The sequence below is a fragment of the Diceros bicornis genome, chromosome 29, assembly GCF_020826845.1.
Source record: "Diceros bicornis minor isolate mBicDic1 chromosome 29, mDicBic1.mat.cur, whole genome shotgun sequence".
Classification (NCBI taxonomy): Eukaryota; Metazoa; Chordata; class Mammalia; order Perissodactyla; family Rhinocerotidae; genus Diceros; species Diceros bicornis.
In genome coordinates, this window is record NC_080768.1 from 39,386,720 (window position 1) to 39,410,146 (window position 23,427).

Consider the following 23,427-nt stretch of genomic DNA (forward strand, 5'->3'; position numbering starts at 1 on the left):
GAGGAATTCCGGGGCACTGTTGTCCTGGATTTGGCATATTCTCTCCAATGATATCCTCAAAGCTCTAGAAATGTCGTCCTAGGAGCACAGGTCTCTGTTTGTCTCTCCTCATCATAGAGCCGAGGGCCCATTCTTGATGGGACATGTGCATTTCTTATCATAGAGAAGAGAGAGCAGGTTAAATGAAATCAGTTCCCAGAACTTGCTTTTCCGCACATCTCAAGGAACTATGGAAACCTGGTGAAATTGCTTGGTCTGTACATGTTTTTCTATTTCAGAAATTGGGAAACAGGTGATTTGGGAGATATCTTTAGGTTTTGGCAGTTTGGAGAGAATTAAATTTAGCTATTGAGTTAAGTCAGAAAGAGCTCTTACTTCTAACTTTTTTATTAAGCAGGGATCTGTTTGCTTATTCCTATGGTGAACAGTAATGCTCATGGCTGGATTTGGGCTTCTGAAAAGTGCTTAACTAGGTGAATGAAGTCACTAGTTAATGACATGGTGTTTTAAGACACTCAGCATCAAAATAATTATTTAATTTTTAAAATCTTGTCAGAAGCTCTTTAGCATATTTTTAAACAGTAGTATTATCTCTGAAAAAATAATATTGACCATTTTTAATAATGTGATCTTTTTTTTTAGTGAAGAACTAGTGGCCGAAGCACATAATCTCTGCACACAGCTAGAAAATGCAATGCAAGACACCATGAAAGAACAGGACCAGAGCTTCAGGGTAATGGCCTGTGGGAATCCCAGCTGTTCCACATCCTCTTTCTACAGCAAACGAGAAACAGAAAATGGAAATGCAAGCCACCGTTTCCTCCATCTCAGTATACACTTATGATTTTCTAGTACATAGTTACTATTATTCATCATCGTAATAGTGCTAACAGTTATTGAATGGATACAGGTACTTTATGTGTGTTATTTCATTTAATCCTGACAGCACTTAATCCTTATGAGGAAGGTGACATCATTCTAAGAAGGCCTTTCCCTCCCTTCAACTTTTGTACCATTGCTGAGCACCTGTGTGGGGAGCTGTGCTGGACTCGGGGGAAAAAGCAAGAACCTGTCATGGCTCCACTTCTCAGGGACTCAGAGCTTAGCAATAGGTAGTACTAGTTACAGGGAAGCAAAGCTAAAGAAAAACTAGTCAAGATATAGGTAAATTAAGACAAAGCTTAAATTGCTGAGAGGATCCTAAATCATTCCCTCAGATCTTTAAATGGCTTTTTGTGTGTGTGTGTGTGTGTGAGGAAGATCAGCCCTGAGCTAACATCCGTGCTAATCCTCCTCTTTTTGCTGAGGAAGACCGGCTCTGAGCTAACATCTATTGCCAGTCCTCCTCCTTTTTTCCGCTAAAGCCCCAGTAGATAGTTGTATGTCATAGTTGCTTGAACATCCTTCTAGTTGCTGTATGTGGGACGCGGCCTCAGCATGGCTGGACAAGCGGTGCGTCGGTGCGCGCCCGGGATCTGAACCCGGGCCGCCAGTAGTAGAGCGCACGCACCCAACCGCTAAGCCACGGGGCCGGCCCTAAATGGCCTTTTCCAGCCAGTACAGTCACCTGCCAGCCTCTCCCTGACTTCTCAGTTTTCAGAAGACTCAGAGGGGAGACCATTAATCGTAATCCCCTACTATTTATTTCTGTGTCCTTCTCTGGTTTGGGGGCTTCCTATGTCTTTTGTTGCTGCTCCTCCTCCTGGCACTGCGTATTTTGATCCTTTCCTGCTTATTTGCACTTATGCCAGAGGAAAAGAAAGTCTTAACAGGCCATTTCATCTGCTGAGGTTGGAAATGGATAGCTGAGATGAGCTCTTGGTACCACCCACCCACAGTGAGCACAGATAAGTGCTGTGAGCCACAAGTAATACTGAAATTGCTTTTCCAGTTTCCAGAGTCATAGAATCTCAGGGACTCCAAGCTGGTCCAAAGAAGAGCTCCTCTACAGTTTTGAATAGGTAGCTTTAGCTCAAGGGTACCCTGCAGTAGCAAGACTCTTATTAATAAGAGGATTTAAATTTCCTTCTAAATTGTGGGGTTGTCTCCTGAAGAAGAAAAACAACCTGAGGTGTATTGGTGGCTGCTGTATTTTTAACACGGCTGTTGACTTTCAGTGTCTAGACTGGAGCTGGTTACAGATGGAGGAGGAAGAGCAGAGTAGCCTGGAGCAGGCCTCGTGACTGTGTGGTGGCCTTGACCACCTGATGGCTGCCTGGCCTGAGGCCCTCCCGCCGTGGCCCTGCTGGAATGATGTCCCAGCAGTCTTCCACGCCCAGGCGGAGATCTTCTCACTTTCCCAGCAGTTGTGACATCCGCTGTGGACATCCAAGGGTGTGGCCCTCCATGGGCTCTGCCAGCAACTTGTCTGCACACTGGAAGTCCTTGTCACGGAGGCCCAGCAAACACTGGTGCCAGGCACGAACATTTAGGGAGGCAAAGCCACAGCAGGTACTTCCTCTGCTCTGAAAGCCGTGCTCAAAGTGCGGTTATCCCACAGACCACTGGACGAATGTCGAACGTGACTCTTTCAGGGCAGAGTATGAACAGCCTGTCCTCTTGGTACCAGCCTGTCCTCTCCTGACCCCTCCTGATCTCCAGAGGCCCTGATCCACCTGTCCTCAAAGCCAGTGTTTCATCTGGATTCGGCTCCTCTTCAACAGACTTTTAAATCATAGACTTGGCCTGGCCCCATCCTCTCTCTTCCCATTTCCATTTCACTGCTGCTGAAACTTCCCTTTTACCTACTACTTTGGTGGTTGTCCTCCCTTCGACAAGGTTGTAGGTGACTGCTAAGCTCCCACGATCTGTAGTCCTTGCAGCCACAGAGTGACTCACTGGAGCCAGGATGGAAGGGCAGTGCGCTCCCCGTGGGTCCCCGAGATCACCTGGGAGTGAGCTGCCTGGGAGAAGAAAGAAAGAAGAAAAGGGTATCTGTCAACCACTGGCCTGCTGACCGCTATGCCCACACCTCCTCTCCCTGCTCAGACACATCCGTGTGTGTGGTGGTGGTGGGACGGGGGAGTGCCTGCCTCTCGTGTCATCTAGCAATATTATTAAATTGATTTATTTAAAAAATAGTTTCCATATTTTATAACATGACTCAATACTTATACTGGGTTCCACAATCTATTTTTACATAAAGCTGGATTTATGAACTCAAAATCCAGCTTAATAGAAAATTTTATAAAATTAAATAGTACCATAGCACCCGCACGGCTTCTTTGACATTTCACAAAACTTCTTTATATAAGCAGGAAAGCAAAATGAGTTCAGATGATAACAAATAGGCGAGTTCGGTTGGAGAAGAAAGAATAGAAGACCTTCACAAAATAGCTTCCCTAGAGACAGTACAAAGCCTTCCACGATCAAGTAAGTTTAGGAAATGCCTCTTGGAGATTCACATTGTACACTGGTATATTAAAATATCTAGAAGTCCTATAATAATAAACTGGCTTTGTGTAAATTCACTGTTTACCAAACTCATTTGACAATAGAACCTTTTTTTCCTATGTGAGTGTAACATTGATTAACATCTGAAAGAACTAGAGTTTGATAAAGCATGATTTTGGAAACACTGGTGAGGAACATAGTGGGAAATAAGACCAGAAAGGTAGGCTGGGTAGGGGTCAGACTGGGGAGGGAATGAATGTTGGGCTATTGGTCATGGGCTTACTTTATAGGCATTTGGGAGTCACTGGAGAATTTTGAGCAAGAAAATGACATCACCAAAGCAATGGTTAAAAAGATTAATACAACTGTAATATGCTAATTGATTGAAAAAGTGAAAACTGGAGGTAGGACTTTTGCTTCCAAAAAATGAAGTAGATATACGTTTTCCTATTTCTCCCACCAAGGACAGCTAAAAATCCTTGGACATTATTTATAAACAAACATAAGAAGACTCTGAAAGGTAGAGAGAAGAAGGCAGGCCCACTAGGGACCTTGGACCTGAGGAATGACATGTGGTGTGTTCCCTGGGTCTTCCTTTTGTCTCATATGTCCCTGACTAGGTGCTGGAGAAGCCAACCAACAGGCACAAACAGAAAAGCACGTACTCTCTAGATCTCTGTATTCGATTCCTAGGGCTGTAACAAATTACCACAAACTACATGGCTTAAAACAACAGAAATTTATTCTCTCACAGTTCTGGAGGCCAAAAGTCTGAAATAGAGGTGCTGACAGGACTGCTGCCTCCAAAGGCTCTAGGGGAGATTCTGTTCCATGCCTCCTTCAGCTGCTGGTGGGTCCAGGCAATCCCTGCCTTGCGGCTGCGTCTCTGCCTCCATGGTCATATTGCCATCTCCTCTTCTGTCTGTCAGATCTCACCCGTGTGCCTCTTCTAAGAACGCTTGTGATTGAATTTAGGGCTGATATGGATAATCCAGGATGAGCTCCTCTTCTCAAGATCTTTAATTTAATCACGTTTTGCTATATAAGGCAATATTTACAGATTCTGGGGATTAGGCTGTGGACATTTCTTCTTGAGGGGCCACCATTGAACCCACTTCACCATCTAGCCCCCCAAAACATGTTCATCCCACATACGAAGTACCTTCGCCCCATCTCAACATCCCCAAAAGTCGCAACCCATTACACAATCAACTCTAATACCAAAATCTAGATATCATCAGCTCAGAAGTCCTGAATCTCATCATCTGCATTAGGTTTGGGTGAGACTCTGGGCATGATGCATCCTGGGACGAAATTCATCCATCTGTGGACCTGTGAAACTAGAAGACAAGTTATCTCCTTCCAAAATACAATGGTGAATAGGCATATGATAGACTTTCCCATTTCAAAAGATAGAAATTGGAAGGAATAAAGGAGTTGCCAGTCCCAAGCAAGTTTGAAATATGGCAGGGCAATTTCCATTAGGTTTCAAGTCCTGAGAAGAATTCTCTGTCATTTGAGGCTCTGCCTGCTGGGCCAAGGCAGCTCCATAGGCCCCTGAGTTTGTGCTCCCAGTAACTCCATAGGCCTCTGCCTCTGTGCCCACTGCCTCTGTTACCTATTCCTCCAGCCTCTGCCTCTGCACTCATGGCTCTGCCCTCAGAATTGTTCTTCCTTTTTCTTGAAGGCTAGCACATGTTTACAACCAAGTAACTCTATCAACCATTTTCTGCCTGTAGAGTTTTGGAAATCTAACAGACTTATCTCATTTCCTCCTCTCTCTCTCCCTTTCAGTTCAAGCTGGTTTCTGCTGATTTAACATTCTGAAAAATCTTGTGCATCTTTTGTGTATGTGTTGTAAGTCCACACCATTAGACAAAAAAATTCACAGCTCTTTCTTGGATAACCCCATCTCTATTCCTGGCTTCTGCTGAGATGACTGAGTGGGTCTATGAGTCACACAGTTAATCTCTTCAGCAAAAGGTTGTCCAGCCACACACTTGGCCTTCTCTCCAGAACATGCTTTCCCAGCAGTGAATTTCTTAATTTTAGCATGCTTTGCAATCTTGATAGGCTGCAAACTTCCCAAATCATGAAGTGCTGGTTCTTTTTTTGCTTAATAGTTCTTTCTTCAATTTATTTCTTTCCTCTTGCTTTTTGCTATGAGCAGCAAGGAGAAGTCAGGCTGCACCTTCAACACTTTGCTTGGAAGTCTCCACAGCTAAATATCCAGGTTCATTGCTTACAAGTTCTGCTTTCCACATAATAGTAGAACACAGTTCAGCCAAGTAACATTCATATTTCTACCAACATTCTGTTCACAACGATATAAGTATTCTCTAAGATGATAGAAGTGTTTTCTACCAAGCTTCTCATTTTCTGAGCCCTCATCATCAATATTTATATTATTTATAACATACATATTTATACCAATAGTCTGTGTAAGGCAGCCTAGCCTTTTTCTATCATGCACCTCAAAATTCTTCTAGTTTCTACCTATCATCTAATTCTAGAGCCATTCCACATTTTTAGGTATTTGTTACAGCAACACCCCACTTCCCAGCACCAAACTGTAACAAATTACCACAAACTGGTGGCTTAAAACAACAAAAATATATTCTTTCACAGTTCTGGAAGCCAGAAGTCTGAAATCAAGATGCTGTTAGCACTGTACTTTCTCCAAAGCTTCTAGGGGAGATATGTTCCTTTCTTCTTCCAGCTTCTGGTGGCTCCAGCTGATCCTTGGCTTGTGGCTGCAACTGTCCAATTTCTACCTATGTGGTCATATTGCCTTCTCTTCTATCTGTCATATATCTCCCCTGTGTGTCTCTTATAAGGACACTTATCATTGAATTTAGAGCCAATCTGGATAATCCAGGATAAGTTCCTCCTCTCAAAATCCTTAACTTCATCACGTATTTTGCCATATAAAGTAAAACTTACAGGTTCTGGGAATTAGGACATGAACATACCTTCTTGGGGGCCACTATTCAACCTACTACATTAGCCAAATGGACAGGACAGGGTCAGCCTAGCCAAACAGAAAAATTTTAAACCAAAACCACTGTATTCTAGCCAAACACCACAGAAAAAACTGGCCCCTACCTCTGCTAGCAAAGACCAAGTGGGAAGCTTACACTTCCACACACATCAGGCTGTAATTAAGTACCCCAGTGGAGTGATGTCAGAGAAGACTTGGTGAGGAACTGGGCCTTTCCTTGATGCTGGGTGGTAACAAAGCCTCTCTTTTCTTTCAGCACTTGAAAAACGTGCCATTTCTTCTGGCTTCAATGGTTTCTGATGAGAAATCTGCTGTTAGCGGAGACCACATGGGGAATGGTAAGGAGGCACCTCTGCCTCTTTCAACCAAGGTGGTATCAGTGGAGACATAGTTGGGAGCCTAAACTCCCACCTCTGCCCAGCAGTAACAAGGAGCTTCTGCCCCTAGGTGTTAATGGAGGCCTACTGGGGAGCCTGAACTCCCATTGCCACCCAACAGTAATGAAGAGCCCTTCCTACTCAGGTGTCAATGGAAGCCAGGTGGGAAGCCTGTGCTTCCACTCCCACTTGGTAGTAATGAGACAGCACCCTGCTTCCCCCATGGGAACGATATCAGAGGAGGCCTGCCAAGACGGAAGAATTAAGTAAACTCCCGAGTCTCATAACCTAACACTCAGATGTCCAGGTTTCATTCTAAAATCACTCACCATACTAAGGAAAACTCAACTGAGAAAAGATAGTTAACAGATACAGACATATAAGTGACAGAGATTTAGAATTATCTGAAAAGGATTTTAAAGCAGCCGTCATAAAAAAGACTTCAAACAACAATTATGAACTTGCTTGAAATAGATGAAAAAAATAGAAAGTCTCAGCAAAGAAACAGAAGATGTAAAGAAGAACCAAGTAGAAATTTTAAACTAAAAAATAATAACTGAAGTAAAATGTTAATAGATAGATTCAACAGCATAATGAAGAGGAATAAATCAGTGAACTTGAAGATAGAACAATAGAAATTTCCCAATCATAACAACAGAGAGAAAACAGATTTGGGAAAACAACAACAGAGCCTCAAGGGCCGGTGAGACTATAACAAAAGAGCTAATATTTATGTCATCTAAGTCCCGAGAGAGAAGAAAGAGGGTATACCTGAAAAGTATTGAAAGAAGCAATAGCTGTAAATTCTCCAGATTTCGCAAAAAATATAAACCTATATATTCAAGAAGCTGAGCAAACCGCAAGCAGGATAAACCCACACAAAGAAAGAAACCCACACAAAGACACATACAGTCAAACCTCTGAAAAACTAAAGACAAAGGAAAAAATGTGTAAAGCTGCAAGAGATATACCTCACTTGTGGGGGGTAGGGGAGCTATTTGAATGACAGTAGATTTCTCATCAGAAACCACTGAAGCCAGAAGAAATGGCACATTTTTTCAAGTACTGAAAGAAAAGAACTCTCAACCCAAAATCCTACCTCTAGCTAAAATATACTGGAGGCATATTCAGGAATGCCTTCTGAGGGAAGAGGAAATCATGACACTCTCAAATGAAAGAAAACTTAGAGAATGTGTAGCCAGTAGACATACCCTAAAAGAATGGCTCAAGGAAGCTCTCTAAACACAAAGGAAATAATAAAAGAAGGATTCTTGGAACTTCAGGAGGGAAGGAAGAATAAAAGAAAGAGTAAAAATATGGATAAATACAATAGACTTCTCCTTTTCTGGAGTTTTGTAAATTATTTTTGGAGGTTAAAACAAAAATTATAACATGGTTTGATATGGTTCTCAATGTAGGTAAAGGAAATATTTAAGGGAATTTTATTGTAAATAGGAGAGAGTAAAAGAATGTAAAGAGAAGCAAGGTTTCTGTGCTTCACTTGAACTCATAAAGTGAACTAATAAAGATACTTTAGACTCCGGTATCAAATAAACTGTCTTACGATATGCATATATAATATAATACCTAGAGCAACCACTAAAAATGGTACACAAAGAGAGACACTCAAAAACACTACAGATAAATCAAAATGAAATTCTAAAAAATGTTCAAGAAACTTTCAGGAAAGCAAGAAAAAGAAAACAGAAGCAAAAAACACAGATAATAAACAGAAAACAAAACATAAAATGGCAGACTTAAGCCTTAACACATAAATAATTATATTAAATGTAAAGAGCCTAAAATGCACCAATTAAAAGATAGATATTGGCAGAGTGGATTAAAAAAAGACCCAGCTATATGCTGCCTACAATCTCTTCAACTATAATGATGAAAGCAGGTTGAAAGTAAAAGGATGGAAAAGATGTACCATGCAAACATAATCAAAAGAATGCAGGAGTGACTATATTAGTATCAGACAAAGTATACTTCAAAGCTAAGAAAATTACCAGGGACAGAGAGAACATTATATAATAATAAATTGCAGCAATCCACCAAGAGACGTAGCAATCCTAAACCTATATGCACCAAACAACAGAGCTGCAAAATATATGAAGCAAAAACTGATAGACCTGTAAGGTGAAATAGACAAATCCATAATTATAGTTGGGGATGTCAATACTCCTCTCTCAACAATTCATAGAACAACTAGATACAAAATCAGCAACATATAAAAGATATAGAAGAACTCAAAAACACCATCAATCAACAGGATTTCATCAATATTTATAGAGCATTCCCCCAACAACAGCAGAATAAACATTCCTTTCAAGCACCCATGGAACATATACCAAGGTAGACTGAATCTTGGGTCATAAAACAAACCTCAACAAATTTATAAGAATTGATATCATATAGAGAGCGTGCTCTGACCACAATGGAATTAAACTAGAAATTAATAACAGAAAGATAACAGGAAAATCCCAAACATCTGCAAACTAAAAAACATACTTCTAAATAATCAATGGGTCAAAGACAAAGTCTCAAAGGAAATTTTAAGTATACGTTGAACTGAATGAAAATGAAAATACAATATATCAAAATTTGTGGGACATGGCTGAAGCAGTGCTGAGACAGAAATTTATAACGCTAAATGAGTACATCAGAAAAGAAGGGATGTCTCAAACAAATAATCTAAGCTCTCATCTCAAAGATTTAGAAAAAAGAAGAGCAAAATAAACAAAAGCAAGCAGAAGGAACAACACAATAAAGATAAGAGCAGAAATCAATGAAATTGAAAACGAGAAAATCAACAAAACAATGAGCTGGTACTTTGATAAGATCAATAAAATGGACAAACCTCTAACAAAGCTGACAAAGAAAAAAAGAGAAGACATAAATTACTAGTATCAGGAATAAAACAGGATAGCACTATTGATGCTGCAGACATCAAACAAATAATAAAGGAATGCTATGAACAACTCTATACACATAAATATGACAACTTAGATAAAATGAACCAATTCCTTGAAAAGTACAAACTACCACAACTCATCAAATATGAAATACTTTGAATAGTCCTATAACTATGAAGGAAATTTAATTTGTAATTTTAAATTTCCTGAAAAAGAGATCTCCAGGCCCCAATGGTCTCGCTGGAGAATTTGACCAAACATTGAAAGAAGAATTAACACTAATTCTACACTATCTCTTCCAGAAAATGGAATAGGAGCGAATACTTCCCAATTCATTTTATGAAGTCAGTATTACCACAGTACCAAAATTAGACAAAAACAGTACAGAAAATTAGACACAATTTCCTCGTGAAGATAGATGCAAAAATCCTTAACAAAATATTAATGAAAAATCATCAGTGTTATAATTCATGACCATGTGTGGTTTATACCATGGACGCAAGGCTGTTTCAATATTTGGGAATCAGTGTAATCACATATTAAGAGGATAAAGAAGAAACATCACATGATCATATCAATTGATGCAGAAAACCACTAGACAAAATTCAACACCCCTTCATGATAAAAGCTCTCAGAAAAATAGAAATAGAAGGAAACTTCCTCAACTCGATAAAGGGCATCTATAAAAAACTAACAGCTAACACTTAAGGGTAAAAGACTGAATGCTTTCCCCCTTACATTTCAGATAAAGCAGAGATGTCCTATCTCACCCTTGCTATTAAACATAGTACTAGAGGTTCTAGCCAGCACAATAAAGCAAGAAATGGAAATAAAAGATATAGGGATTGGAAATGAAGAAATAAAACTGTCCTTATTTGCAGATGACATGATGGTTTATGTAAAAATCCCAAAGACTCTACAAAAAAAACTCCTAAAACTAAAAAGTGAGTTCAGCAGGGTCACAGGATACAAGATAAATATACAAAATTGTATACTAGATGAGCACATAAAAACCAAAATTAAAAATACAATAGCAGTTATACTCAAAAATAAATTAATATTTAGGTGTAAACTTAACAAAACATGTATAGGATTTGTACACCAAAAACCACGAAATGCTAATGAAAGAATTCAAAAGACTAAACAGATGGAGAGAAATACCATGTTCATGGATTGGAGACTCAACATTTTAAAGTGTCAGTTCTACACAAATTGGTAACCAGGTTTAACACAATTTCTATCAAAATCCAAGCAATATTTTTTGTGGATATAGGCAAGATTATTCTAAAATTTATATGGAAAGACAAAAGAGCTAGAACAGCTGAAACCATTCTGAAAAAGAAGCATGAACCGGAAGTGATGACTATCTGATTTCAAGACATTACATAGATACAGTAATCAAGACTGTGTGATATTAGAGAAATAGACACATAGATCAATTGAACAGAATGGAGAATCCAGAAATAGTCCCACACGAGTACAACCAACTGATTTTTGACAAAGGTGCAAAAGTAATTCAATGGAGGAAGGATAGTCTTTTCAACAAATGGTTGGCTATCCATAAGCAAGAAAAAATTGATCTAAGTTTCATTCTTTATACAAAAATTAAGTTAAAATGGATCATAGATTTAAATGTAAAACGTAAAACTACGAAACTTTTAGGAAAAAAAACCATAGAAGATCTTCAGGGTGTAGAGCTTGGTAAAGTTTTTAGACATGACATCAAAAGCATGGTTGATAAAATTTTAAAAATAAATAAAGCCGATTTCATCAAAATTAAAAACTTTGCTCTGTGAAAGATACCATTAAAAGAGTGAAAAAACAAGGTACAGACTTGGAGAACATATTTGCAGACCACATATCTCACAAAGGATTCATCTAGAATATATAAAGAATTCTCAAAACTCAACAGTTTTTTAACTAACAATCCAATTAGAAAATAGACAAAAGATGTGTAGAGACATTTCATCAAAAAGAGTGCGTGCACGGCAAGCATGTAAAAAGATGTTCAATATCATTGGCCACTAGAGAAATGCAAATTAAAATAGTTAGTGATAAGATATCACTATACACTTATCAAAACAGCTAAATTAAAAAATAGTGACAATATCAAGCGCTAGTGAACCTGTGGAGAGAGAGAATTTCTCATACTTTGCTCATAGGAATATATAGTGGTACTCTGGGTGACTCAGTAATCACACTCCTGGCTTTTATCCTAGAGAAATGAAATCTTATGTTCACACAAAAAGCTGTTCATTGCAACTTTATTTTTAATAGCCAAAAACTGAAAGCAAAATTTCCTACAATAGGTGAATGGTTAAACAAACTGTGATACATCCACAGCATGGAGTACTACTCAGCAATAAAAAGGCATGAACTGTTGATACACACAACTTGGATGGATGTCAAGGATGTTATGCTGAGTGAAAAAAGCCAATCTCATAAGATCACATACTGGATGGTTCCATTCATATAACATTCTCAAAATGACACTATTATAGAGTTGGAGAATAAAGGGAAATTACTGATTTCCACGAATTAGGAATGTTGGAGGGGAAGAGGGTAGCTGTTGAAAGGGATAACACAAGGAAGGTCTTTATGGTGATAGAATAGTTCTGTATCTTGATTCTGGTGGTGCTTACAGAAATCTGCACATGTAGTAAATCGGCATAGAACTATACACACACATTGAACCAATGTCGGTTACTTCGTTTTGATATTGTAAGGTTACATAAGACGTAACCATTGAGAAAAACTAGATGAAGGGTACATGGGACCTCTCTGTAGTATATTTGCAACTTGCTGTAAATCCGTAATTATGTGTAACTTCCTGTGAATCTATAATTATTTTAAAATTAAAAGTAAAAATACAAGAACAAGAAATCCCTGGGGTAGAAGCCTACTTTTGTGGATTGTTTTTTTTGGGGGGTTGGGAGGTAGGGGGAGTGTGGGCAGAGAGAAAGTAATAGTGGAAATGGAAAGAATGTGGGGAATGTGAGTGACATGAACATTTAGTAATATATTCTACATATATAATAAGTGCTCAATACAAACTGACAATAATCTATTTTCTAGTCAGCAATGCCGGTTTTCTTTTTGTTTATCCTTTTCTTCTATACCAATTCTAATTAATAAACATTAGGTAGCAACTCCTTTACCCCCTGTGTCATCTTGACTCCAATTTCAGTGAGATTCAGCAAATTTTAAAACAAAGATATTATGGCATATAATTTGATGTCCTCATTGATAGAAATTTCTAGAAAAGTGCTGTTAAATAGAACTTTGTGTGATGATGAAAATGTTGTAATCTGCACTGTTCAATAAGGTACTAACCACAGATGACTGTTGAACATGTGAAATGCGGCTAGCCACAACTGAGGAACTGAATTTTTAATTTTATATACTTTTTAACTTCATTTTAAATGTTAATAGCCACATGTGGCAAGTGGCAACAATATTGGACAGTTCTAGGGGAAAAAAAAAACCCTGTCTTTAAAAGATGTATTTGGTGCAGGACCAGCATGTATAGATTGGTTAATATATGCCAGACACTGAACTAACTTTGCCTGAAACATGTTTCATCAACTCTACATTTTCTTTCATCAACATTTTTTTTCACAGTGGGATATGTCTTTGAATCAATGGCATGTTACAGTTACAGTAGATCAGATGGTAGTTGTCCTACAGTTGTCATTTGCGTGTGTGAACTTGGTCATAGCTGTCATTCAGTTGAGCTATGTATATTTGGTAGTACCCATGTTGAGTTTGTCTTTTAAAATCTCTTCAGAATCTTACCCTTTGATTTGACTTGAAACAGAAATTTATTGTATACACAGAAAGACATAGAAACAGAGCAGTGAGCATAAATCTGATGTTGGTCAAATAAATATTTCTTGTGGAGATATGACTATAATTCCATATTTTCTTTCAAAATAACCACCAAATTCTTATGGGTCATAAGAAAGGAATATACCTACAAGTAGGTGAGGCTATCTGTCACTGAGATAAGCAAAAAGATTGTCTATCACACATGCCAAGCCATGCAACTGAAGGCAAGAGAAACGGCCAAATCTCTCACAATAGCTGAAAAAATTCAAAGCAACAAGAAGCTGCTGTGATTAATCTATTTGTCATGCAGGATTATTGTTAAGACATTGTGCCATAGTTTAATTGATAGCATTTTCTTCTTAGTGGAGCATAAAGTAATGGTGTTTCTTACAATTCAATGGGTTTACGATTGTTAAAATACAGCCTTCTATAGTCCTCACAATTCTAATGAGGTCAGTGCTGTCATTACCCTCATTTTATCCATGAGGCAACTGAGAGATGGAGCACTTTAATAAGCTTAAATGAAATTGGACCTTCTTGAGAGGGCCAAGAAGTCTTTCAAAAGCGACTCTCTTTTTCCAGGAAGAGTTGGCTTTGGGAGTGGGGCACAAGTTAGATTTTTCCCAACACAAACTACCCCCTGGTTTGTTGGAATGATGGTTCCTATGGGATGTTGTGCTCCTGCACAAATTACTGTGCAAGAACATCGGGATGTTCAGAGTTTTTTAAAAACTTTTTTATTAGGGAGAATTTGACAAATATACAAAATTAGACAAAATAATATAGGGAACTTCTATATTCTATTCATTCTAATTCAATTGGCCAATCATGTTATTTCCTCACCTCCTGTTTTATTAATGAAGCAAATCCCAGACATCATAACGTTTCACCCATACGTATTTCAGTATGTATCTCTAAAAGATTAGCCCTCTTTTCTTTTTCAACATAACTACAATACCATTATCAATAACATTATCTCGCAGGGCCCAGTCAAGAGAATGAAAGTACACAGTAATTTTAACAAGGAAAGTTTAATATAATAGGGAATTGGCTTCTAAGGGGTAAAGAAAACTAAGAATATAGGAATAGGGCCGGCCTCGTGGCGTAGTGGTTAAGTGCACGCACTCTGCTGCTGGCGGCCTGGGGTTCAGATCCCTGGCACGCACTGATGCACCGTTTGTCAGGCCATGCTGTGGCGGCGTCCCATATAAAGTGGAGGAAGATGGGCACAGATGTTAGCCCAGGGCCAGTCTTCCTCAGCAAAAAGAGGAGGATTGGCATGGATGTTAGCTCAGGGCTGATCTTCCTCACAAAAAAAAAAGAATATAGGAATGGCAGAAAGAGAGAGCAGCGACTATGGCTGAGGCAGAGCACTCGAGGAAGGAGCAAATCTGGAAAAGCCTCCACCCCACCCCCCAGGCTAAGATCCTGACCTCACTGGAGAAGGTGTGGCTGTGGCTTACCACTGCACGTTGGAGACGTTTGTAGAGGTGCTGTGCTGGCAGACCTCACTGCGAAGCTGCTCTCTGGGAGCTGGGGGAAGCTGTCCACGGGGAGGTGCTGCACCACGCAACTCGTTGAGAAACTGCTGTCAAGGGTGGTATGATGGGAAGTCACCCTTCGGAGTGCCAGGTGAGTCTTCCTGCTGGTTGTCACACACTCTAGGAGTGGCCAATAGGAGCACACCAGAGCCAGGAAGAAGAGCCCCTTCTTCCTCCAGTGTCTTTCGTGTCTCCTATGACAAAGCTTAAACTTGTACCAGCTAGCAAGGGAGAGATGTTCCAGTATCAAAGCAAGCCAATGAAGGATGGATATGGAATTAAGAGGCAATAGGTCGGGCCGACCCCGTGGCTTAGCGGTTAAGTGCGCGCGCTCTGCTACTGGCGGCCTGGGTTCAGATCCCGGGCGCGCACTGACCCACCACTTCTCTGGCCATGCTGAGGCCGCGTCCCACATACAGCAACTAGAAGGATGTGCAGCTATGACATACAACTATCTACTGGGGCTTTGGGGGAAAAAAAAAAAAAAGAGGCAATAGGTAATCTGCAGTCCACCTCTTTGACTACTCAGCTTCCATATGCATCCTTCTACATACATTTAAACTTCATACAACTAAACAACTCTATGTTTCCACTTAACAAGATACAGCTACCCTTCACAGAAATGAAAAAATTCTTACCCTTTCCCCCAAATCAAGAGATGCACAGATCCAACAGTCACTGTATCCATTACTAGCTATATTAATTACTGCCCAAATTCAGTCACACTAAATTGTAAAGTTTATCTCCAACAACTTGTCTATAAAATAATACTGGGAAGAAGGAGAGAACAACAGAATGGATAGCACACACAAATAACATACATAACAAGCAAGGAGAAAATGTGCAAAGCTACTGCACTCCTGTTTCTGTAACCGATACCTATGTCTTTCAAGAGGTTGTAATTGATAGCTATGGCTTTCTTTTCCCACTACCCTTTCCACATTTCCCTTGCCCTCAGCCACGACCTCAGCTGGCCAGGATTCTTTGCCAGGTGTAGTGATTCAGATCTTTGTTCCTAAGGGATCCAAGTCCAAAGTCATATACCGTTTTTTGTTTTTTGGGGTTTTTTTCCTGTAATTTTACATTAATCTTAACTATTGCACAAGAAAGTGCCAAAAGAAGCCCCAGAGAATCCCCTGGATTCTAGACATAGTCCTTCCTGCCCCAATTGTGTTGCAGCAACTCAATTTCTCCCTGGCAATCAGGATCAATCATTCTAATTAGTAAACTCTTTTTTGGCCAGTTGGTTCAGTCGCATGAGGAATCCAAAATGGCCAGGTGGCAGTCTTGTGTTTCAATTCAATGGGACCATTGTTGTGCTGCTGGTTGAAGTACACCCTCCTTGGGCACTAAGACCTCCAGACCAGCAGAGCTCAAGACTGCCAGTGTGGGAAGCAAAAATTTTGCGAGTGGGTTTTTGTATATATAAATGAGAGAAGTCATTCCTACTTTCACCCTTTGAATCCTAGACCCATGTGTTCTCACTATGGGGGAAATAGCACCATATAATGATCTTTGATTCAATGCATAGACTGCATCCTGTAAAACAGACTCCTATCCTTTCAAGATGTTGTGTCCCAACTGGTATTGTAACTGTGTCTTCATTAAACCGTTCCAATTTCAGTTATCCCAGCCACTTCTAGATGATAGGGTATGTGACTGCATTTCCTTTGCTGTGAAATGAGTTCCTTGATCAGAAGCAATGCTATAGGGAATGCAGTTTTGTGAGTTCACAGATGGTGGCGCTGGCAGAAGCAGAGAGGGAAGTCAAATCCATATCCAGAATATGTATCTGTTCCAGTGAGGAATGATGATAATGACGAATCTCTGCCCCTTCCAGTATAATCAAACTGCCATCATTTGGCTGGCTTGTCTCCTGGGAGAATTGTGCCATTTTGGGGGCTCAGTGTTGCTCTCTGTTGGCAGGTTAACAGCAGCTATTATCCAGGTCAGCCTTGGTAAGAGGAAGTTCATATTGTTGAGCCTGTGCATTGCCTCCATCATTGTCACCATGGCCACTTTGTTCATGGCCTATTGAGCAAACAATGGGGTGACTGGGCAAAGAGACTGGCTGACATCCACTCACCATGTAATTTTGTCAGAACCTCCTGTGCAGTGGATGTTCTTTGGTGGGCATTTACATGAAACATAAATATCTTCAGTCTGTGCCCATTCTGATAGGTTCATCTACATGCCTCTCCACCAGACTTCCTTGCCACCAATCTTCCAGTCCTGATTCTTCCAAGTCCCTGATCATCCAGCCAACCCATTAGTAACAGCCCATTCTAGACAAAGTGGAGAAAAATTGTACTGCTTATACTTCTGCCCACTGAGAGGATTTTCCTTCACTGCTGTGCTTCACGGCTACCCGAGTGGGGCTGCAGTGCCGCAGCTATTTACTTTCAAGTGGTATCAGCATGTCATGCAGAGCCATCCATAAACAGGTTACAGTTTTTTCTTCTTTAGTCAACAGGCCATAAAGAACACCCCACGAGGCCATAGGCACGGATTATGGAGAGGAAGCGAAGCGAGGTCAGTGTTGAAGGGGTCTGAGCCACCTGATCATGCAACTTATACCTTGTGGATCTTCCCTCCAGGCAATTACCCTCATTACCAAAGAGAGCTAGTAGTCTGACCTCTATCACCATAGATTAATTTTACCTGTTTGAACTTTATATAAATACTCTTTTGCATCTGACTTCTTTCCCTCAACATGATGGTTTTGAGATTCATTCATGTTTTGTGTTTGTCCATTTATTCAGGTCTTCTGTAAAGCTTTTAAACAACTTAGATATTTTCCCCATCTAGATGTTGTGCATTAAAAAAATTAATTCCCAGACACTTTGCAGTTTTATTCTATTGTAACTTAGGTCATTTTTTCAATATGTTTTATTTCTACAATTTCTTTTTTATTGGTTGTTGCTGTTGGAAAAGAATTAATGTTTGTAAGTCAATTGTGTATCTGGGAAACTTACTGAACATTATTAGTTCTAACAGTTTATCTTGACTCTATTGTGTTATCTATATTAAAGTTACTTTCAGCTGCAAATAATTATGGTTTCCTCTTTTCCCTTCTAAGCCTGATGCCTTTTATTTCTTTCTCCTGTCTTACCGCATTGGCTAGGATCTCCAGGACTGTTTTTACAGTCGTGATGATAGTGGACATCCTTGCCCTCTTCTGAGACTAAATCTCTGTCAAAAAGGATGTTTACCGTGGGCTTTTGGCAGAGAGTCTTTATCAAGTGAAGGGTATTTTCTACTATTCCAGTTTTCTGAGTCCTTTAAAATTATAAATTGGTTTGAATTTCATCAAATTCTTTTTATTTATATATTGACATAGTCATGTGATGTATTTTTTCCTCTATTCCATTATTGTGAGGAATTGCATTGTTAGATTTTTCTAATGTTAAACTGTTCTTGCATTGCTAGGATAAACTCAACTTGCTCACGATTTTTTTAAATAGACTTTACTTTTTAAAGTAAGTTTAGGTTCACAGCAAAATTGGGCAAAAGGTACAGAGAGTTCCCGTATACCTCCTGCCCCCACATATGCACAGCCTCCCTCATTATCAACATCCCCCACCAGAGTGGTACATTTGTTACAATTGATGAACCTACATTGACACACCATTATCATCCAAAGTCCTTAGTTTACATTAGGGTTCACCCTTGGCGTCATACATTCTATGGGATTGAACAAATTTATAATGACATGTATCCATAATAGTAACATACAGAGTAGTTTCACTGCCCTATAATTTTTTATTTTAAAATTCACTTAGCTAATATTTTATTTGAGCTTTTTACATTTATTTAATATCTGAAATGGGCTTATACTTGATGTTGACAGCTCATAAATCTACATTTTTATCCCTAAACTCCAAATTTGTATACCTACCAGTAGTGAACATGTCTAAATACCTCAAAAACACTGAATTTATTAATTTCTCCTCCCCTAAACCTGTTACTTGTATATTTTTTATTTCAGGTATTGGCATTGCCATCCACTAAGTCCTATAAGCCAGAGATTAATGATCATACTAGACTCTTGCATCTTCCCCACTCCCACCTATTTTTCACCTCTTAATTAAAAAAAAAAAAAAATTTCCTCTCTCATGCTCTCTTGCCTTAGTTTCTTAAATAAACTGCCTGCTTTCAGATTACTTTCTAACACCTCCGACTTAACAAAGATTTATCCTCTACAGTGCTGCTAGAGTGATTTTACTAAACAAAAATCAGACTGTGTCACTCAGCTACCTGAAAACTTCAGGTGACACTACAGCACCCAAAGACTAAAGTCTAGTCTCCACAGTCTGGCATACATGACCCTCATCTTGGTTTCTAACTTCATATCCCACCAACTTCTGTGCAGTACTCTATTTGCCCTATATACACCATGCTGAAGGTTTTGCACACATCTCCCCTGATTTAATCCTTCTCATCCTCATTGGTGGCCCTTCCTGTTTTCTTGACTGATTCCATGACATCTCCCTGACTAGTAAACTAGTTGGAGTCTCCTCCGCCAGGAGTTCTCTTCTCTAATCTATCCTTACTTTCAAAGTGATTTAATCCTGCCTCATGGCTTTAAATACCACACCATGCTGATTCTTTCAAATTTATACCTCCAGCTCAGACCTCTCCCCTGAACTCCAGAATAATATATCCAACTGCCTCTTCAGCACTGTTGACTGGATGTATAATAGACATCTCACATTCCAAAAGTCAACTGGTTTTTCCCTCCCAAACATGCTCTTCATAGTCTTCCCATTTCCTTAAATGGCAGCTCCATCCTTTCAGTAATTCCACAGTTAATGGAACAGAGAGTGCCTGGGTGTCGTTCAGGAATGTGACAAACTGTGACTACTGGGCTGAGACTTGAATGATGAGAAGAAGGCAGTTAGGCAAAGGCCTGAACAATGAGAGAAAAACCCTAAAGCAGGTACATGTGTATACTAAATAATGACATGTGTGTACTAAACAAAGGGAAAAGTGGCAAGAAACGAAGTAGTAGGAAGTAGGAGAGTTGAAGGAGGAGAGTTGGCAGGAGACAGATCACATTAGGCCTTGTAGGCCATGGAAAGGGATTTGAATTTTATTCCAAGTGCAACGAGAGGGTGTTTAAGCAAATGAATGACATATTCTCATATACATTTTAAAAAGCTCACTTGTCCTATTTGGAGGATGGCCTGCAGGGAACAAGAGCAGAAGCAGGAAGCCCACTGAGGAGACCATGGCAGTAATCGGGAGTGAGATCATGGTAGATTGGACTAGGGCAGTGGCAGCAGAGGTGGTGAGAGGTAATCCAACTGAGAACATATATTCTGGGGACAGAACAGACAAGACTTGCTGATGGATTGGATGTGAGCTGTGCAAAGAGCAATTAAGAATGACTTCCTAGGAAATGCAAATCAAAACAACACTAAGATATCACCTCACGCCCATTAGAATGGCTATAATCACCAAGACAAAAAACAACGTATGTTGGAGAGGATGTGGAGAAACAGGAACCCTCATACACAGCTGGTGGGAATGCAAACTGGTGCAGCCTCTATGGAAAATGGTATGGAGATTCCTCAAAGAATTAAAAATAGAGATGCCCTATGATCCAGCTATCCCACTACTGGGAATCTATCCAATAAACCTGAAATCAACAATCCAAAGAGGCTTATGCACCCATATGTTCATTGCAGCATTATTCACTATAGCCAAGAAGTGGAAGCAACCCAAGTGTCCCTCAACTGATGATTGGATCAAGAAGATGTGGTATATATATATACAATGGAACACTATTCAGCCATAAAAAAAGACAAAATCACCCTATTTGCAACAACATGGATGGGCCTGGAGCGTATTATGTTAAGTGAAGTAAGCCAGAAAGAGAAAGACAAACACTATATGATCTCACTCATATGTGGAATATAAACCAACACATGGGGCTGGCCCCATGGCTTAGCAGTTAAGTGCGCGCTCTGCTACTGGCGGCCCAGGTTCGGATCCCGGGTGTGCACCGACGCACTGCTTCTCTGGCCATGCTAAGGCCGCGTCCCACATACAGCAACTAAAAGGATGTGCAGCTATGACATACGACTATCTACTAGGGCTTTGGGGGGAAAAATAAATAAAATTTAAAAATTATTAAAAAAACATATAAAAAAACCAACACATGAACAGAGAAAACTGTATTGTGGTTACCAGGGGCAATGGGGGTGGGCACAAGGGGTAAAGGGAGACATATATATGGTGATGGACAAACAAAAATGTACAACCCAAAATTTTACAATGTTATAAACTATTAAAACATCAATTAAAAAAAAAAAAGAATGACTTCCTAGGGTTTTGGGCTGATAGCAGGTGGATTAAAACGTCATTAACTAAGTTGGGAAAATGTGAAGGAGAAGCTAGTAAGGCAAGAATCAAGAGTTCTTTATGACATTTATTTTTGAGACGACTATTTGGACAGCTAGAGATATCCAGTAGGCAGTGTGCTGTATGAGACTGGAGCTCAAGGGAGAGGTCAGGTAGAGTCTTCAAGGTAGATATGGCATTTTAAAAGGTGAACCTGGACGAGGCGGAAAAGCTGGTTAGAGGAGCAAGGCCTGAGGCACTTTCCCATAAAGGCTGGAGAGCAGAGGAGGAGCTGGGAACCAGCACACACACACACACACACACACACACACACACACACACACACCCCAAAGAAAAACTTGAGAAGGAGTGGCTAGCAAGGAAGAAGGAAAACCCTGAGCATGTGCTATCTTAGAAGCCAAATGAAAACAAATTACTTCAAGAAAAGAGTGGTTAAGTGGACCAAATGTTACTGGTTGGGCCAAGAAGATGAGGACAGAGAATTGGTCATTTTCCTTGGATTCTCTGGCACTGATTTTTAAAAAGTTGGCATAAAACTCATACAAAAAATAATCCCACAGTTCTCTAACGTAACTTTCATTACTCAGAGGTGAATAAAAACTTTTTTATTTAACAAGGGATGATCATTCTTCAAAACAAAATAATATGAACATAGCCTGGTATAGAGATTGGATAGGAAAAAAGGCGAACTGAGAAAAATACTAAGACGACTCATATTATCTAAACAAAGGTGGGAATCAAAGTATTAAGAAGCTGCAGAATAAAGTTAAAGGGCAAGGGATAAGTTGGGAAAATACAAATATTTACAAAAAATATACAAATACAATATACACAATAGGGTTAGTAGTAATATATAAAAGATCTAACAAATAACAGACAACTACGCCCATTAGAAAAACAAAGAAAGGATACAAACAGGAAATTCACAAATGTCCAATAAGCATAACTTAAAGATATACACTGATTTTGTAAAAAAAAAGCAACCAACCACAACCTTGCTAATCAAAGAAACTAATCATATCTAAAGCACTTATTCCATTATTGAAAAATAACCGGAATTTTAAAAGGATGGGATTAGAAGACTGGAAGTATATGTCCCCCCAAATTAACAGTGGTTAAGCTGGATGGTGAGATGATCATTGATTTTAATTTTCTTTTCTCCTTTTATACATTTTTCAACAGCAACCTTGTATCATTTTGTAATAAGATTTTAATTTTATTTACACACAAAGCAATTGCCTGGAATTAGCAATTCAGTACGAACTCTAGGAGTTACGCTTGTAAAATAAAATATTGCCGATGACACATTTCCATTTCTCAAGCAGAACTGTAAACTTCTCAGATACAGGTCATGTTATAATGGCAGTTTCATTGCTCATTATCTAGGTTAAGCACTTCTCCCTTTCTAGTAGTTTTTTCACTTTGGCTTCTACCGCAAAAAGGAGGGGAATAAAATATAAAATATCTTTTGACATTGGTTGGCATATCTGCTAAAAAGTTTTGTATGGGAGGCTTTCCTATTATTGGCATATCTCATTCCTGGCTCCTGCGGCACCCTAGCACAGGAGAACTCCGTTGCAGTGTGGACTGCACCATATTCTTACAGAAAGTTTTGACAGTAAGTATGACGCTGGCGTTGCCTCTTATCACATATAAAATACGTCCCGCACTCAGTAACTATTACTCTGCAGCTATGGTACGTGCACAAGAGCAGTCTTCAGTATTCTATCCCCCACCCCACCATCTTATATACTCCACCCTCGGAAGTTTTGACTTTAGAGTCAAAATCGGACTCCTATTTTTCCCCTTCTAGGGAGAGGACTCCAGAGAACCGTACCGGGAAAACAGATATAATGTCTCAGGCCAAGAATCCAGGTCTTCCCAGAGGAACCCCATTGGCGTGTGATTCTAACGCTTCCACCTCCCCCTGCCAAGTCCAACTTCTGGCCCAGCTTCCTTCTTCAGGTCGGTTCCACCCTTCCAGGCTTGCTTTTCTCCCTCGCAGA

General features: G+C 39.6%; 1 protein-coding gene and 1 long non-coding RNA gene across 3 annotated transcripts in view; one reads left to right on the forward strand and one right to left on the reverse strand.

Annotated features, from left to right (window-relative positions):
* Window positions 1–2,907, forward strand: part of IKBKB (inhibitor of nuclear factor kappa B kinase subunit beta) — a 49,938-nt gene extending 47,031 nt beyond the window's left edge. For both annotated transcript variants that reach the window (XM_058525299.1, XM_058525300.1), the window contains exons 21-22: window positions 643–733; window positions 2,118–2,907. In XM_058525299.1, the coding sequence (XP_058381282.1) occupies window positions 643–733; window positions 2,118–2,183 (157 nt within the window). In that variant the 3' untranslated portion in view covers window positions 2,184–2,907. The remainder of the gene's footprint in view (window positions 1–642; window positions 734–2,117) is intronic.
* Window positions 1,243–23,386, reverse strand: LOC131394076 (uncharacterized). The gene is made up of 2 exons (XR_009216061.1): window positions 23,259–23,386; window positions 1,243–2,903 (listed from the first exon to the last, which is right to left on the reverse strand). It is a non-coding gene; the product is annotated as an uncharacterized LOC131394076 (long non-coding RNA).
* Between the last annotated feature and the right edge of the window lie 41 nt (window positions 23,387–23,427).